The sequence below is a fragment of the Arachis hypogaea genome, chromosome 10, assembly GCF_003086295.3.
Source record: "Arachis hypogaea cultivar Tifrunner chromosome 10, arahy.Tifrunner.gnm2.J5K5, whole genome shotgun sequence".
Classification (NCBI taxonomy): domain Eukaryota; kingdom Viridiplantae; phylum Streptophyta; class Magnoliopsida; order Fabales; family Fabaceae; genus Arachis; species Arachis hypogaea.
The window spans coordinates 112,969,790-112,987,431 of NC_092045.1; the positions used below are offsets into that span (position 1 = coordinate 112,969,790).

A 17,642-nucleotide genomic window follows, 5' to 3' on the forward strand; every position below is an offset into this window, starting at 1 on the left:
ACAAATTGTTTGAAAAAGTAAAGTTTGGTATTTAAAAAAAATAAAATCCACATCTTTTTGTCTGTATAAGAACGGGAAAGAAGGAAAATTAGAAATTGACTAAAAAAAATTAGAATTCACATAAAAGGAGAAATAAAAACAAAAATTAAGAAATACATTTGAAATAAGAAATTTGATTAAGAAATACGAATAAGAAGAACATACTCAATTAAAAAATTAGAAAAGAATAAATATCATGAGTGTAACAAAGAATAAGAGAATTAAAGTAATTATTTAGTCCAACTTAAATTATTTTTTTAATTAAACCATTTGTATACAATAAATTAAGTAATTTTTTTCAAACAAAAAATAACACGTGTCAACAATCAAAAAATTGACTGCAGATAAATTTTTCGCCTTATGATTATTATACTCAGTATAAAATTTTGGGTGCAATTATTTTAATTAATTTAATACTTGAAAATAATACTTGAAAATGTAGTTAATTTAATATTTTTTTATCATGACGATATTTTTTAATTAAAAAAAGTTAAATTAAAAGGTGCAATTAAATTAAAAAGTATTATAAAATAATAAAATATGTGACCTTAATTTTAATTGGAGAAATGTTATACATGTAAAATTATTTATTAATCAAGTCTAATTAAGTTAAACAATAAAATTTGAGTAAACGAGAGAAATGAAAATAATTTTTGTTAATATTAAACTAATTTAGTTGACAAAAAAATTATCCGTATATATATAGTATTATATATATATACACGTATGTAGGGTTGTGTTTGGTTTTAAAAATAAGATAAGATATTGAATATAGGACATAAATAACAGAGATATAATATTAATATTTTTTTATTTTACTTGGTAATAAACTAAAATAAATTATAAAATTTTAATTTATTATCATGTTTTTATTTAAAATTTTTTAAAAAATTGATAATAATAAAAATTATAATTATAAAAAATTAATAAAAACTATAAAAAATAAAAAATAAATTATATTACTTATTAATATTTTTATATTTTTTGATATAAAATATATTAATTTAATATCTATAAACACAATTTATTCATGATTTTTTTTATTAATAGTATTGATATGGGACCCTGGTGATGGATAGGTATAGAAGGTCATAGCTGTGTGAATGTGAGCATTAATTAGTGTCCACCAAACAAACCGGAGAATTAATAAATGTCAACCATTCTCTTTTCTAGCTTCTAATATTCTTTATTTATATGTAGCCATTTTCATGAACTGAACACCACAATCTGAATAATACAATACTATAATCTATAGCTACACTAGCTAATAGGCAGTTACAAAAATACAGAGGAACAAGTATGAAAAATGATTTTGATGAGGAAGAAATTCCAGCAGAGCCTGTGAGTCCAACTGGGCAATACTTGAACAGCACTTCATTGTGTGTTTACATTCTTGGTGTCTTGGAATCTGATGTTCCAATCGATGATAGCCACACACTTTCACTACTTCAACATGTTTTTCTCCCCATCAACACACGCTTCTCTTCCATCATGGTATATATATAATAATATATATTTGTTTTAATTTCTTAATTTTGCTACCCTCTCCCTCCTCTGATTTATAATACAATCCCGCTACGTTACCAATAGTATTTCTGTCGATTTCTACCAATTCTTATTTATAACTGTATTTAATGGAAGTATCTTTATAGATGTGTCTAATAAAAATATTTTTTTTATAGTTGCATTTAATAAAAATGTCTTTATAGATATATTTTCTAGATGTGTTTTTTTATATATATATTTATAATATAATAATTAATTATTATTAACAATAAATTGACAAATAATATGTTAGTATCTTATGCTTTTTCTTTTTGATATATGTTCTTTTATTTTATTTTTTCTTATTAATATTGAGAATTTAATATCAGAGTGCGCGGTATATTAATAATACGAAGAACCAAAATATTATATATACACTACAATTAACTATTAAAATTAATTATTATATATTTATATATAAATATGTGTTGTTTAACTTATTTTTAATATATATTTTATATTTTAATATATATTTTATATTAACAACTTATTTTAGTTGCTAATTTTAGTATATATTATTTAACCATAATTGTATTGAGAATTGAAAATGCATGTGTGCTATATTGGGATTTTCTAAGTAACGGCCAGATATGTTGTGTTTAAATATAAGTCATCAAAGTTAGAATGTAGATACTATTAATGAGATAGAAGTAGCCAACAAAAAAGTTAGAAATTTAGATTATTGAAAAAAGGTAGTTTTTTTTTATTTTCATTAGACAACCATATTTTAAACTTTTAATACATTTTTTTTCTGGTAAGCATTTAGTTTATAGATATTATAGAAGAATTTTAGAAAATTATCAAAATTTATTACATTTTATTATAAGTTAGTTATTAATATTTAAAAATATAGAATAAAATATATTTTTAGATTACTAGATTAAGGAGCTGAATAAAAAAATTAAATTGATAGTTAAATGATAGTAAAAAACAATAAATTTTAACCTAAAAAATAAGTTATTTAATTAATTATTTGTATAAAATAAATATTAAAATGTGTGAAACACAATGATTGATAGTGTTAGTAATTTTGAAAGATTTTTAAATGTACCGTTATATTAATGTATCAGTAATTTTTAACCGTTAATTTTAATTATATATTATATATTTTTTTATAATTAAGATCAACGATTAAAAATCACTTAAACACGGTTACGACGACCCACTTCAAAAATTTTCAGTAATTTTATACCTACATTCATTTAAATGATTTTTAATTGCGTGTGAAGATGCATGCATAGTCCTGCCATAAATATGCATGACTATTATGTTATTGTACTATTGAATGCAATGGTCCTTACAAATCTCCTATTATGGATGATGGATCTCTTCTCATTAATACGCCGGTTCTTAATAGTTCTAACTCTTCAAATAGGTCTCAACCACACATTTTTAGATCCCATTTCCATGATCAACTCTTTATATATATAATTTATGATTTTGTTTAAAAATTTATTTTTGATACACTGTAAAATAATTTTATATATGCATATAATTAAATAACAACACATTTAATTACCTAAATAGTCATCTAAAAAATAAATATAATTTAATTACTGTATAAAATATTTTATATTATTAATGCATCAAAATTAAATTCTTTTAATTTAAAGATATTTTTCTTGTATGAATTCTTCTAAAACAATACACAAAATATTTTTAAGTTGAAATTTTATTTTTATTTAGAAAATGGGGCCAAAACGTGTATTACATTTCAAAATCTAGACTTTTTTTTTATATTTAATATTTTTAACATTTAAACTAATGATGAATGAAATTGTGAAAATGATGAATAGACAAGGGACAAAAATGGAGAGAAAAAATGGATGAAGGTTGAAGTGAAGCTAGAGGATCACATAAAGGTACCCAATTTTTCCAATGAAAAATCATCATCATCATTATTATTATATGATGAAGATGTTGATGAATATATGTCCAAAATAGCAATGGAATATTTACCACAGAATAGGCCACTTTGGGAAATTCACATAATCAAATACCCAACAAGAAATGCAGCTGGCACATTGGTGTTCAAACTTCACCATGCACTTGGTGATGGTTACTCTCTAATGGGTGCTCTTCTTTCATGCTTGCAAAGACTTGATAACCCTAATCTTCCATTCACACTCCCTTCAAGTAACAAAAAATTATTACCCAAATCTTCAACAATTTTCAAAAATAATATTTTCTCCTCTGCATTCCACTCTATGTCTGATTTTGGATGGAGCATATTAAAAAGTAGCTTGGTTGAAGATGATCACACACCAATTAGGTCTTGTGGTGAAGACAAAATGCTTAGGCAAGTTACCATCTCAAGTGTCACTTTTTCATTTGACCACATCAAAGAAGTCAAATCTCTACTTGGAGTGGTATGTATGTCAAATTAATATATATATCCTCAATATACTTTTAATTTATACTTCATAATATTTTTCATGGTAAAAACTAAGATAAAGTCGATTTTACATAAAGTTGATAGTTGAAAACTGTTAGATGATTTGACTAATTTGACTAAATTTTTATTTAACGATTCTCAACTATCAACTTTACGTAAAATTGACTGTACCTGAGTTTTCATCATTTTCAATAATGCTATTACAAGGCTATAATATCTTAGTGTGCATTTTAATTTGTTTGTATTTTTATTTTTCTTTTATTTTTAATAGTCTATGTTTTTAAAATTAGTGAAAAAATAGAACCAATAAAATTATGTTTTTCCTTTCCAAATAATTTTTCTTTCATAAAATTCTAAAAAAAAACTAAAAGTGAAAATAAAAATTAAACACATTTTGTGTGCTTTTTTATAAATTGTTATTTTATATTATTTTAAAAAAATTATTATCAATATGCTACTATTTTGTTAAGATGAAGTTGTTTAGTGTCTTCATGCAACAATAAAAAAATTATAAAAATTTAATTAAAAATAAATTTTTAGTAAACTTTATATTTTTATATAGTTGACTGATGTATAGGAATTTCTAATATCTATGTATAACATAATTATTTTTTATATAAATTTTAATAAAATCACTTTACAATATAATTTATAAGAGATTCTAATTTATAAAATCACTTTTTTAAAAAGGACAATTGAAATATGCGCACATTTACATATATTTTTATTGGACTGATAATATAATAAAAAATATTATTTATACATCAAAATCAGTTATCATGTATTTGTATATAAAATTATAAATATATGTGTTATTTAATTTATTTTTAATGTATATTTTATATTTTAACATATATTTTATTTTAATGACTGATTTTAGTGGTTGATTTTAGTATATACTTATTGCAATATAATACATTATTTTTTTTTAATCAAATTATAGAGCATAAACGACGTGCTAGCTGGCTTAATTTTCTTGGGCATTCGACTGTACATGCAAGACATTGATCTGAAATCAAGAAATTCTCAGTCCACAGCACTTGTTTTGTTCAATACAAGAAACATAAGAGGATACAAATCTGTTAAGGAAATGGTTGAAAAGAGTAACAACAATGGTGCTTCGTGGGGGAACAGATTTGCATTCTTGCATGTTCCAATTCCAGAATTAAGTGATTCCAAATATGCAAACCCACTTGAGTTCATATGGGAGGCTCAGAAAGAGATTACTAGAAAGAAAAGTTCTTGGGCTACTCATCTTACTGCCATGTTCTTAAATATGGTCAAGAGACTCAGGGGCTCTGAGGTAGTAACAACAATTCATGTTCTTCTTTATAAAAAATTATATAACTATTCATCTTTTGGTGAAAACTTGGGTGCAGTTGACTTCACGTGAAGTTAATAATTGAGAATCATTAGATAAAAATTTAGTCAAATCAGTCAAATTAAATCATTTAACGGCTCTCAATTATTATCACGTGAAGTCGACTGCACCTGAGTTTTTACTTTATTTATTACTGTTTAACTGTTTTAGTTTTAGTTTTTTTAATATTTTATAATATCTGAATTATTTTGATAAAAGGATTAGAATTTGTTCTTAATTTAAAAAAAATCAATAAATAGAAAAAATATATGTAAAATTTGTTTCTAAATTTAAAAAAAATTATTAATTTTAATAACTGATTTTAGTATATATTTAGTATGACCGTAGTGTAAAACTATAAATTGGTAATCAAGCCAAAGAAAATTATGGAATCACGTGACTTGTACAAAATTAAACAGAGAATTATGGTACGTATTGTTTGAGAGACTTTATTAAACTGAACTGTTTAAACAGTAGAATTAATAAATTCATACACATCTCATGAGAAGTATTTCTATATACAAGTTGAATAAGACCACCATTTGTAGCACCAAAAAAAAAAATACAGTTAGAGAATTATTAGTGATAGATTGATATAATACATATAATTTAATCTAAAAAATTGATTATCACAACAAAAATTGTTGCTGACATAAACTTTTACCTGCAATTAAAAAGTTGTAAAGTTTTTTATAACAATTCACATGAAATTATTTAAAATTAATATTTAATTTAATAAATAATTATATAACAATTTTTAATTTTTAATTTTACGTAAAAACAACGGCACATAACTACATAAGCCTTGAGTCTTCACCTACTCTTTGTCACAACATGCCGCAATACTTTTTTGGTTGGATAAATTTGTTTGGCAGTAACAAAATGTTTCCAACATGAAAAAGATATTGAAGGGAAAAAAAATTATTTCTATTATTGTATTGGGGTTATAATTTCAGGCTGCGGCTAGATACGTGCATAGCACACTGAGGAACTCAAGCACCACTGTTTCAAGCATCATTGGGCCAGTGGAACAAATGGCTTTGGCTAATCATCCAATCAAAGGTTTATATTTTATGGTAGTTGGTCCACCAGAGGTATGTCATAAATGTAGTATTTATTAATAGAAAATATCTTTTACCTTTCTTTTCCTCCGCTGGAAAATAAATTAAAAAAGGACGCAATGTTTATATATAAATGTGATGTGACAAGGACCATCACGTTCACTTTATTGTTATTGGCTTTTCCCCCTATCATAAGTTCTTCCCAATTAATTATGACCCCCCTCAATTTAGTTGCCACCGAATTGTACATCATAGTTGGTGGTATCCATCAATGTCTCTGTAACTATTTTATTTAAGTTTTTTTTTTTTTTTTTTTTTTGGGGCATGGGGCATGGGGGACGGGAGGTTGTGGAATTTATTGGTTTACCTACAAAGTCTATATTGATAATTAAAAGAGTTTAGTTTTAATATACTAATTTTACACCATCATTTAATTATATATATATATATATTTTAGATAATTATTTACTTAATTAATATTTAAAATAATTATTTTTTAAATATAATATTACGTAATTAAATATACATATAAATTTATTTTTATATTAATAATATATTAAAATTAAATTTTATTAAAAATAAATAAATACTAATGCACTCTAAAAAAATAGATAACGTAATACTTTTTGAATATAAAGTTTAAATTATAAATTATAAATTATAAATTCTGAATTTTAGACCTTAAATCATAAATTCTAAATTCTAAATTTTAAATCTTAAATTATAAATTTTAGATCTTTAATTATAAATCTTAAATCTTAAATTCCAAATTTGAATTGTTGATATAAAACATGATAAATGAAAAAATTAAGATTTATTTAATTAACAAAGAGTACAACACTCTTTAATCCTTACGTAATAAAAAATATTTAAAGATGAGCCATAAAAAATTAATTACCAAATTAGTTCTTATGCATTTGTAAATAAGTATATGTACCATAACACATTTTAATTTGTAATAACATATATTTTATACATATAACCGATTTTTGAATATACCATGATAAGTTTATTAAATTAGCTTATTTTTAATGTACATTTATGTTTGATTATATTGTTGGACATGGACTTGCAGAGTCTCACCATAACTATCATGAGCTACATCGGGAAGCTAAGAATTGCATTTGGATTGGAAAAGGGGTTTATGGACAAGGAAAAATTCAAATTGTGTATGGAAAAATCTCTTGAGATGATAATTTCAGCAGCAAGAAATATTTCTACGTAAAATCAGAGAAAGACATGCATGATGAAGCTCCGATCCACAATATTTCTATATTGATATGCAATTTATATATTTTTTTCAATTAAAATTGGTTCAAATTTGTTTGTAATTCTTGATTTGTATGTGAGATGAATATCTATTAGAGAAGAATAAGTAAAATATTACATTATATGCAACAAAGAATGTGGCTCCTCAAGTCAAACCAATTTCTCTTATTGAAAGATCTTCCATGCAGTAATATATGTATATCTTCATCAGAAACCAACCATTAGCTTTTCTACGTTGAACATTTGAAGAGAAATATATCTCAAATTTTAAATAATCAATGGTATATTAAAGATACTAGCTAATTAATTTTTAAGTAAAGTATGTTTTTATTCTTAAAATTTTAAAATGTTACGAAATATTTCTGTTATTTAATTTGGTTCAATTTTATTTTTATACGTAAAGAGAAAAATAAAACAGAATAAACTTATAATATAAAAATAGATTTACTGTGAATAAAATTGAGCAACATTAAATACTACTAATATTTTTAAAATTTTTAAAAAATTGTATAGTTAAAAAATGCTTTATCTTTATAAGAAATTAAGTGGATCTAATTTGTCTCAAAAATTAGCTCAAGAAATAAGAATTGTCTCATATTTATAAGAGATATTATACTTTTAATTTTAGACAATATAATATGATATTTGATATGGGATACTAAAATTGAGATTAGAGGACTAAAACTTATTAATATTGTGTTTGTTAATTAGAGACTTAAATTAAAATTTCAGTTGAGACAAAATTTAAGTATCTTTAATACTTTTAGAAAATAAAAAAACATAAATGACTGAAATTTTTATAAAACATAAATAACTGAAATTTTTAGAGATAAAAATTGAAATAATAATATTTTATTTATAAAATACTTTCAGTGACGGAATTAAATGAAAGTTGGATACACTGTTCATACATAGTTCCCGCAGAGGGTTAAGGAGAAAGAGGTGGATGAAAACAAGGGTTAGGATTTTATTTTAACATTGAACTATAAATGAGATATTTTAATAATTTCAGTCACTATATTTATCTTAAAATAAAAAAGAAAGAAAATGAAGTCTAGAGTTTTTCGTTATAGTGTTATACATAGAGAAAAAACAAAAGGGATATTCATCAAACATTGCGTTTAGAGATCTTTAAAATGGTACAGTTTTATAGCAGAGTCTAAGAATTATTTTGTCTTGTCTACATACATGGACAATTAATTGTCATGTATGTTAGTCCAAGCCTTTGTGTCATCGATTTTTTTTTTTTAAAACAAAGTAAACTCAATACATGAAAGTGGAACATAAAATAGATATATATAAAAATTAAATCTAAATACAAAGATGATCAATCTTCTGTCATTTCTGACATTATCATTAACAATAGCAAGATCAACACTAATTCACTCTTTATAGCTCAAAAACGTTTTATTTTGTATGATCTCAACATTTACTTCTTTATTGTTGAAAATTCTATTATTGCGTTCTAATAAGATATTCTAAATAAATGTAAAGAACCAGTCAGCCACATCTTCTGATGGAAAAATTAGATTAGAAATTAATTTGTCTGCTAAAGTTAAACATAATTTTTTTGTATATTTCAAAAGTTAAGAGATTAAAGTATCTAATTTTAAAAATATAAGAGATTAATTTAAATAATTATTTAGAATAAAATTATTAAAATACTTTTCAATATTCTTTTAAGTTGTTTAATTTAAAAATTTAAAAGATAATATCTTAACTGTAATAGTGTTTTACTAATATAATTCAAAAAAGATTTGTAATAATTTTTTAATTTATTTTGTTCTCAGGTATAAAGCAATATTATTCTAATTAAAATATAGTGTCCAAAGTAACATATGCCTTGGAAGGAGTCAATGTAATATTTGTTACTTTTAGACTTCTAGTTTAGTTACAGCTTTATTTGTTGTCAATATAAATATTAAAAAATAAAATACATATGAATTTATATATTTAAATGTTTTTTTATGACTATATTTAAATGTACATTTTTATCACCAATAACCCATAATATCGAAATAAGAAGACAAATATTCATTTAAAATTACCAATGACTTCATAAAATCCGTAGCATTGGTTATTTTAAGAAGTTTATTTTCTAAAGTTCATGTTGAATTACTAATCAATTTATTTTAGTGAAAAGAACTTTAAAGATATTAAAAAATATTATAATAACTTTATTTCAAAAATTTTATATTAGTAACACCAACTAATTAAAAATAAATTATTCAAATTATTCACTGTTGTCGAGTATCGAACTGAGGTGTGGATCGAAGCTCTATTTAAAATTTATTATTGGTCAATAAATTATTATACGCACAAGATAGAATTTAAACTCTAATATTTATTTAAGCGGAATACTGAATTAATTACCAGACTAACTAATCAATCAGATTGGTTTTTTAAAATTTTATTTTTTTGGTAGTCAATCAAAACTCTATCTTTTTTGGTGTAGGTCAAAATTTGTTATTTTGGATGTCTGATGACCGAAAAGAAAAAAGATTGATGGGCCTAACTAGTTGCCTTTATAGATAAAATTTACGTTTGTGTAGTTTTTGTTAAGTAGAATTTTATTTTGTGATCAACGTAAGTTGGCACAAATGGATGAGGGTCTGTGTCCCTTAATCATCTCTCTCGGGTTCGATACTCATTGGAGGATGGGAATGAAGCTTGCTTGTTTGGGAGGATCGCCCACTTTGCCTCTGCAGTACCCGAGGAATTAGTCATTGGGCTTCCAATCCAATGGATATCCTGGTGCAAACAAAAAAAGGAATTTTATTTTGTGAGGACAATAAAATTTGGGGTTCCAATCAAATTATAGATACCCCAAATGCATAGGCAATCAAGTCAAAAATGCCTATAGCGGAGGCGGATGCAATCTTCCGTGACATTCTCCAATTGCTAGAAGAGGCTTTAGATGTAGGAGATACCTAGACTCCAAAGGATGGCAACAAACTAGCTCATTAACTAGTAGTGATGGCAGCGGAAAATGACTTGGGGAGACAATGGACAATGAATCTGCCTGCTCACGTTAGGAATATAATCAGAACAGAAGCAAGTTTCGCAGCAATTCAGCACGATCAAGGTATACAGCATCAAGGTATACATATTCAAGTCAATATGGTTCCCGGCTCAACAAGCAATCAAGAAAGGCGAATGGAGAAGAGACTACCTGAGAGGGTGGAAACAGAAGCCCGAGATAAGTCACTAGAGGATGACAAGGAGCAGAATCGACTCACAGTAGAACACCAACGAGTCATCAATAACCACAACGAAGCCATTGGCATAGGAAAAACGGACCGAGGAGGAGGCTCAACGGATCGGGCAGTGATGTTGAGTGCGTTAGGCCAAGGTTGGGGTAGCTATCGACAGAATACGTAGTGCCAGGGGATTCAGGGCAGATCCGATGGAAGCCCAACGAATGCGAAGCGGCACACGGAAGGGTGTATGGCGAGAGGATCGGGATGGAAGCCATGCGAAGCGGCACACGGAAGGGTGTATGGCGAGAGGATCGGGAAGGTAGGTCCGGAAGGGACAGCAGCGGGGAGGCGCACCAACGGCCACAATTGGAAGCGAAATCCTCATAATCATGGAGGGCAATGGCATGGGGAAAGGAAGAGCTTGGAATCAGGAACATGCAGCATAGCTGAGGATGAAGAGCATAGTAGTGGAGATCTCGGCACGAGGAAGGAAGAAGATCAAGCTCAAGCGTATCAGGGCGGGTTGATACCGGGTCGGGCTATGGAATGGGTTGGGGTGGAGAACTAATAGCTTCTGTTGCTTTGGGCTGGGTTGGCTATCTGGCCCAGAACTAAGTCCAAAAAAAAAAAAAACTTCAACCTGTCAATGAACCTTATTTCCCTCCCCATTTCAAAGATCTCGAATTCAACTCCTATCGATTACATCTGAGAAGAGAAAAAATTAGTTGTCTAATCCATTTAAAGTATTTAAGATTGGAGTTGTCGAATTCACCTGACAAAAAAAAAAAAACTTCGGCCTTAAACTTAATTAAAGCTCGTCAATTTTAAAGTAGGTACATTTCTTATAACAAAGATTAACGAGTATAACGATAGACTATTGATTAATAATTTATATACTATTTGCAAACTAATAAAGAGGACAACAAGAATTTGAAATTAGTATAAAAAATTATCTAAACGTTATCCAACCTTTGACTGATATGGAGTTTAGATAAATAAATTAATATAACAAATATAATAGATAAGTTGATAGACATCTATGATGCATAAATACTCATACAAAATACAATAAGATAGACAAATAATAAATACATTAATTTAAAATTTTTGCTATGCATAAAAATATATAAACTATATTTTAAATAAATTATAACAATTTTTTAATATTTTATCGATGTTAAAATATAAATTAAAATTTAAAGTACTTTAAGAATTTAAAATATTGTTAGTGTATACTTGCATTCAATCATATAATGCATATTAATAAAAAAAATTATTTTTTAAATTGGTCATAAAAAATGGTTATAATTGCACAAATTTTCTATTGATAAATTTATATTTTAATATATTTTAATTTGTAAAGTATTTTAGATAGCAAATAATGGTTCTAAAATTGTACTAAGGATGTATATGATCCGATCTAGTTTTAAAATTCGATCCGAACTTAAATATTTTAGGAACTAATTTGGTGTAATTTTATCAGGTTTAGGATCGAGTAATAATCTTTAAAAATAGACTTGATCATTATTTAAAGTCGGATTCAGGTCAAGTCAAACACGACTTTACCTGACTCATGTGCACCCTAAAAAGACTAAAAAAGATATATATATATGTTTTAATTTAATTTTAATATTATATTATATTAATTATAAGCTTATTATCTTATTTTTAATTACATTTGTTCAATTAAAAGATAGATAAAAAATCAAATTAAAATTTATGAACAAATTTAAATTTAAATATAAATATTAATTTTTCCGATAATAAATTTAGAGCAATGCTAGGAGGCCAGCAACATTTGTAATTAGTAGCCATCAACTAGCCATCAATGATGATTTAATGGTGTGAGATTAGTGTGAGATTTCATCCAATAACTCATCTTTCTCTGCTGGTTACATGCTGGCCAAAATACAATAAAATTGCTGACTCGCTAGACTTTTCCATAAATTTATTCTTTATAAATAAGTGTTTTATAAATTATTGTTAAATTTTAAAAAATCCGATTTAACTCGTTTTAGACCCGATTTAGGTTGGCACAAACCCAGTTTCACCGGCCATGTACACTCCTAAATTATACAAATTAAAACCCTAAACCTCAACCCTCATCTCTCCTATGTCTATCTTTACAGTTTCTCTGCACCGGAGACACTGCTGAGGCCACCGATCGTTGTGAATCTGTCGCCGTTCTTCGTACCTCCGTTGCCGAGGGTCGCCGCTCTTCTCTCTCGTCGGGCATTGCCTTTCCTAGCTACTCCGTCTCGTGTAGGTTTTCTTTTTTTTTTTCTCTTCAACAGTGATTGTTTTTGTTTTAAAAATTTTCAGTTGCTTGATATGCATAAGAATGAATGTGAAGCTACTTGTAGTCAGTGGTTCTGATTTTTTTTAATACTTTGAAAATTATTAAAATTAGTTCTGAATTGAGCTTTGGTGTTGTTGCTTGTTACCTGCTGCTATTGCTGATGCTGTTTGTTGCAGATTTTTCTTTTTCTTTTTCGTTTTTAATTTTCTTATGTTGATGCTGCTGCTGATTTTGCTCCAGTCTTCTTATATGATTGGCTAGTTTTTCTTATATGATTTAGGTTGATTCATAAAAGAGAATGGCTGAAGTAATGCAATTGCGCGAGTCTGGAGGACTTTTAAGAAAGAGGAAGCTTGGTAAAAAGCAAGGACATAAGAAAAAGCCAAAGTTGATGCCACCACCACATGGACAGAAGAAAGTTAAAGTAGACAAGAAAATGAAGAAACTCTTCCGCAAGCGTGCACGCGAGTATAATTCTGATGATGATGATGAAGATGAAGAAGAAAATGAGGCCAGTGTACCTACTACCACCAACAAACACAATGGGGACGAGATAGATAGTGAAGAGCCATCTGAAGACGAGGGCAAAACAGAAGGAGGACGAAAAGGGTGGAATAAGAATGCAACTGATGAGGATAATGAATTTTCTGAGGATGAAGGAGGAGAAGACGATGGTGTAGTTCAGCCAGGAATTATGAAATTCACCGAGGGGGTTAGGGCATTTAAGATGGCTTTCAGGAATATTATAAATAAGAGTGTTTCCGAGGACTTGTTGGTAAGTTAGAACCAAGGTGATCAAAGAACATGTTTATATTTACATAAACCATTACAAATGTGGTTTTCTAAGACTTTGATAACTCTGTAGGGTCCAATATTATCTGGGCACAAGAAGCTTATTGCCGACAAGCTTGCAGAGGAAGAAGCAGAGAGAGAGACCAAGGGGGAGGCAAAAAAGGAAAAGCAGAAGGTAATTTTAAAGTTCAAGTTGACCATGATCTTATTGTCATGTGACCTCGGTTTAAAATTTATATACATATTAAGTGTGTTGCTTCAAATTTTCCCTATTTGGTAATTAATCTTCTTATTGCTGGTTACAGTTAGCAGAAAAGGGGCATGTCACACCTGCTAACTATTTGGTTCCACATGAAAAGTTTTTAATAAGTGTTGCTACCAAAGGAGGTAACCATATTGGTTGTTCTTTTAAATTCAGGGTTATGGCTTCTTTTTTATTTTGATGACTTTCATTTTCCTCATACTGATTCATAACTTTTGATAACGGATGACCTGGTGTTGCCTTCAGTGGTCAAGTTGTTCAATGCTGTAAGTTTTCACTTCACAAACTTTGGTTTTGTTGATTATGTTTCTATCTCTTTCATGCACTGTATCTTTATCATTATTTAACCAGAGATTCGATGCATGCCTGTTTAGGTCAACAAGGCACAGTCTGCTCAAAAAGGGTTAGACCCCTCAAGGACTAAGGATGCAAAAGGTAATCTTTTTATTGCCATAAGAGTGTACAAAGGAGACTTAAAAAATGAAAATTCATGTGTAGTTCTGATAATTGAATCATGGAAATAAATAAAAATCTTTTCTTTTTTTTTTTTGTTGGGGGCAGAGATAATTGTTTTATTTTTATATTATCTAGGGAAATTGTGACTCCCATCTTATTAACTCATTTGCAATTGTGTTTTCATTTTTTTTTTATTTTTTATAATTACAGTGTTTTGTTTTTATATATTTGTATCTGATTAGGTTATTCCAGTCTCGATCATGACTTCATGCTTTAACATGAGCATTTATCGCAAATTCTTACTCTGCTCGAGTATCATTATCGTAGGAGGAATAATTAAAACATTTGACAATCTTTCCCTGTTTTCTAATGATAAAATGTTTACAACCAATAAACTGTAAGCGTTAATTTGCAGAGTGGCAAAACTCACAGATGGGAGTCCATCTTTATGAGATTTCTTACTATAATAAGCAACCAGACATGTAGTTATGGTTAGAATTGAGCATAAAACTGAAAGAGAAAGCATAAAATCATAAAGCTTTGTAATTTTGTGATTCTCTTGTTATTAGTGACCACCTGGTATGCATCATTTTTTTATTCCAATGATACAAATATATATCCAGCTATGTATGTTACAATGTTCATTAACAACTATTTTGCTTGATAGTAGTTTTTATGCTAACCGTTCATTTCTGGGACAGATTTACATAACTAATAGATGGTGGTTACTTCCATGAGGCATCTTCATGGAAGTAGACCTTAATAGATATATACATTGGAGTGCTTGTACTGTCTTGAAACTGTCACTCTATTCCCAGTAAATTCCTCAGTTTTGAATAAGTCAAAATGTAAAGAAATATGATTAATCACATGCTTATTGTTTTCAGTGAATTTAGTCATCATGTAGACAATGATTTTTTTTTATGACATGTCCAATTATAACTATCTAATGTGTGTATGCTGCCAGAGATAAAAAAGCGGACCAAAGCAGCCTTCTTTTCAGAGCTAGGGAAGCCATCGTTTACAGCAACTGGCACCTCAGCAAAGGTGACATCTTATGCCCTTTTCTCCTTTAGGTTATACTTTCAATCGTAAGCTCATTTTTATGATAAATAACTTCATGGTATTATTAAGCAGCCTATGTTCTATTTTTTTCCAGCCTTAATAACATGGAAAAACGGGTAATAACCATCGAAAACTGCATTTGGTGGATTAAACCATCAACTATGACAAACCGGAAAAAATAAGTTATTATTATTATTATTATTATTATTATTATTATTATTATTTGTCCTCTTTATGGGATGTAATATAGTTCAATTTTGAAAAGGAAGGAAAACACATTCCTATGACAAGCAAATCGGGAAAGGGGATAGGGTTCATTCAGCTTAGGTAAATACTGAATTGGTAACAAATGAGTGGGAAGGAGAGAGATCTTGGAAGATCTGTAATGGGGAAAGAAAATGGAATATTAGGCAGAATATTGAATGGACTTGGAAGATAGTGGCCTACTTGTATTCCCTATTCTTCCTTTTCTTGTATACATAATGCTGTGCTGATTTACCACCTACTGGAATTTTGCTTGAAACAATAATATGCATAAGAATTTCCATGTTTTGGTGCTAGTATCTAGGCTTTTGAAGTCCTGTCCCTATTGCTGCTCCTCCCAAAACCATGAAAAATAGTATTATAGTGAAGAGGATGAAAATAATTGAGAGGGGAGGACAATGGAATTTGGTTAAGTGACATGGTGTTCATGTGGTTTGCTACCATCATGATAAGTGAACTTTTATTATTGTATTTTGTTCTAGGTGTTGCTATTAAGGTTATGAAATACAATCATCGGAATGATGCCTTAAAGGATGAATTTGATTAAGTTGCAATCATGAAGCTGGGGCATCATAACACTTAGCATAGCCTCTAATGAGAAGGGAAAACGTGAGCCTGTGATAGAAGTTGATAGGTTAACAGGTTGTGTCTCACTCTACATAACTAATTACCGGGTTGACAGAGAATGGCTGTGTAAGACGGAAAATCTTGGAAAATATGAATTTTGGGGGATATTTGTATTGGGAAAAGGCAGTGGAACGTTAAGCAGAATACTGAGTGGACACTGGAAGTAGAGGGCTCCTATAATTTCCTTGGTCTATCCTTTTCTTCCTTCTAGACATGCCTCAAACTTGATTAATATATAGATGAATTTCTATATTTTCTTCATTGATGGATGTATGCAAGATAAACCTTTGTATATATGCTATTAAATGCTTTCATGTTTTCTGAAGAGGAATGACAAAGGCTTGTTAGATCTATAAATCATATTTAGGGTTGTTAAACATGTTTGTACTAGGTGGCTTTCTTCCTTCTGTTGCTTATTATCGAACTTCCTGGTTCTTGTTATTCAGGCGAATGCACGTACAGGCAAGGTAGAAGATGAACAGCCTGCCTGGGCTCCGTTACAAGACAATTATATGCTCACAAGTGCAAAACTAAAGAATTGGGACAAAATGCCAGTAAGAATCTTTTGTAACCAAGTTAATTGTGTATTCTTTTGTTATGCATTTATGCACTCATTTTTTAACATTTCCTGCAGGATAAAAGTGTCTCAGATGAGGTTGAAAGGGCATCTGAAGATAGTAGTTCAGATGAAGATTAAGGTTGTAGAAGATGATAAAGGCCCTCATTAAGATATATGTATCATTATGGGGACTAAAGTTTTGAAATTTTAAAATTGGTATTGGCGGAGGAAGTTCTTATTTTGTTCATTATTATAGATCCATCTGCCTGTGTACTAATATTTTTGTTTTTTATTATATTGTTATCATGATGTATTTTTTGGATAATCAAGCATGATAATTGATAAGTTTTTGAGATATTAATTTAATAGTTGCCTATTTATATTTGTGGAGGTCTATGGTGTGAATCCTGAAAAACATCCACAGGTGTATGACCACTGGCTTCAGCTGA

General features: G+C 28.2%; 2 protein-coding genes across 2 annotated transcripts; both read left to right on the plus strand.

Annotated features, from left to right (window-relative positions):
• The first annotated feature begins 1,175 nt into the window (after nt 1-1,175).
• LOC112716702 (wax ester synthase/diacylglycerol acyltransferase 4) lies at nt 1,176-7,802 on the plus strand. Its single transcript, XM_025768681.2, has 5 exons — nt 1,176-1,533; nt 3,381-3,953; nt 4,923-5,282; nt 6,296-6,433; nt 7,476-7,802. The coding sequence occupies exons 1-5, from the start codon at nt 1,339-1,341 to the stop codon at nt 7,623-7,625; spliced, it is 1,416 nt and encodes a 471-aa protein (XP_025624466.1). The 5' UTR covers nt 1,176-1,338; the 3' UTR covers nt 7,626-7,802.
• A 5,054-nt stretch (nt 7,803-12,856) lies between these two features.
• LOC112716703 (uncharacterized) lies at nt 12,857-17,559 on the plus strand. Its single transcript, XM_025768682.2, has 9 exons — nt 12,857-13,131; nt 13,449-13,943; nt 14,034-14,135; nt 14,266-14,347; nt 14,469-14,488; nt 14,597-14,657; nt 15,646-15,725; nt 17,081-17,188; nt 17,269-17,559. Exons 2-9 carry the CDS (start codon nt 13,467-13,469, stop codon nt 17,329-17,331), a joined length of 993 nt encoding a protein of 330 aa, XP_025624467.1. The 5' UTR covers nt 12,857-13,131; nt 13,449-13,466; the 3' UTR covers nt 17,332-17,559.
• Nucleotides 17,560-17,642: the final 83 nt, after the last annotated feature.

Excerpts from the sequence above, each read along its gene's own strand:
- LOC112716702 (XM_025768681.2), top strand. The coding sequence starts at position 1,339 with ATGAAAAATGATTTTGATGAGGAAGAAATTCCAGCAGAGCCTGTGAGT. Across the intron at positions 1,534-3,380 it reads CACGCTTCTCTTCCATCATG|ACAAGGGACAAAAATGGAGA; the intron begins GTATATATATAA and ends AATGATGAATAG. Across the intron at positions 3,954-4,922 it reads TCAAATCTCTACTTGGAGTG|AGCATAAACGACGTGCTAGC; the intron begins GTATGTATGTCA and ends ATCAAATTATAG.
- LOC112716703 (XM_025768682.2), top strand. The coding sequence starts at position 13,467 with ATGGCTGAAGTAATGCAATTGCGCGAGTCTGGAGGACTTTTAAGAAAG. Across the intron at positions 14,658-15,645 it reads AAGGACTAAGGATGCAAAAG|AGATAAAAAAGCGGACCAAA; the intron begins GTAATCTTTTTA and ends GTATGCTGCCAG. Across the intron at positions 17,189-17,268 it reads AGAATTGGGACAAAATGCCA|GATAAAAGTGTCTCAGATGA; the intron begins GTAAGAATCTTT and ends CATTTCCTGCAG.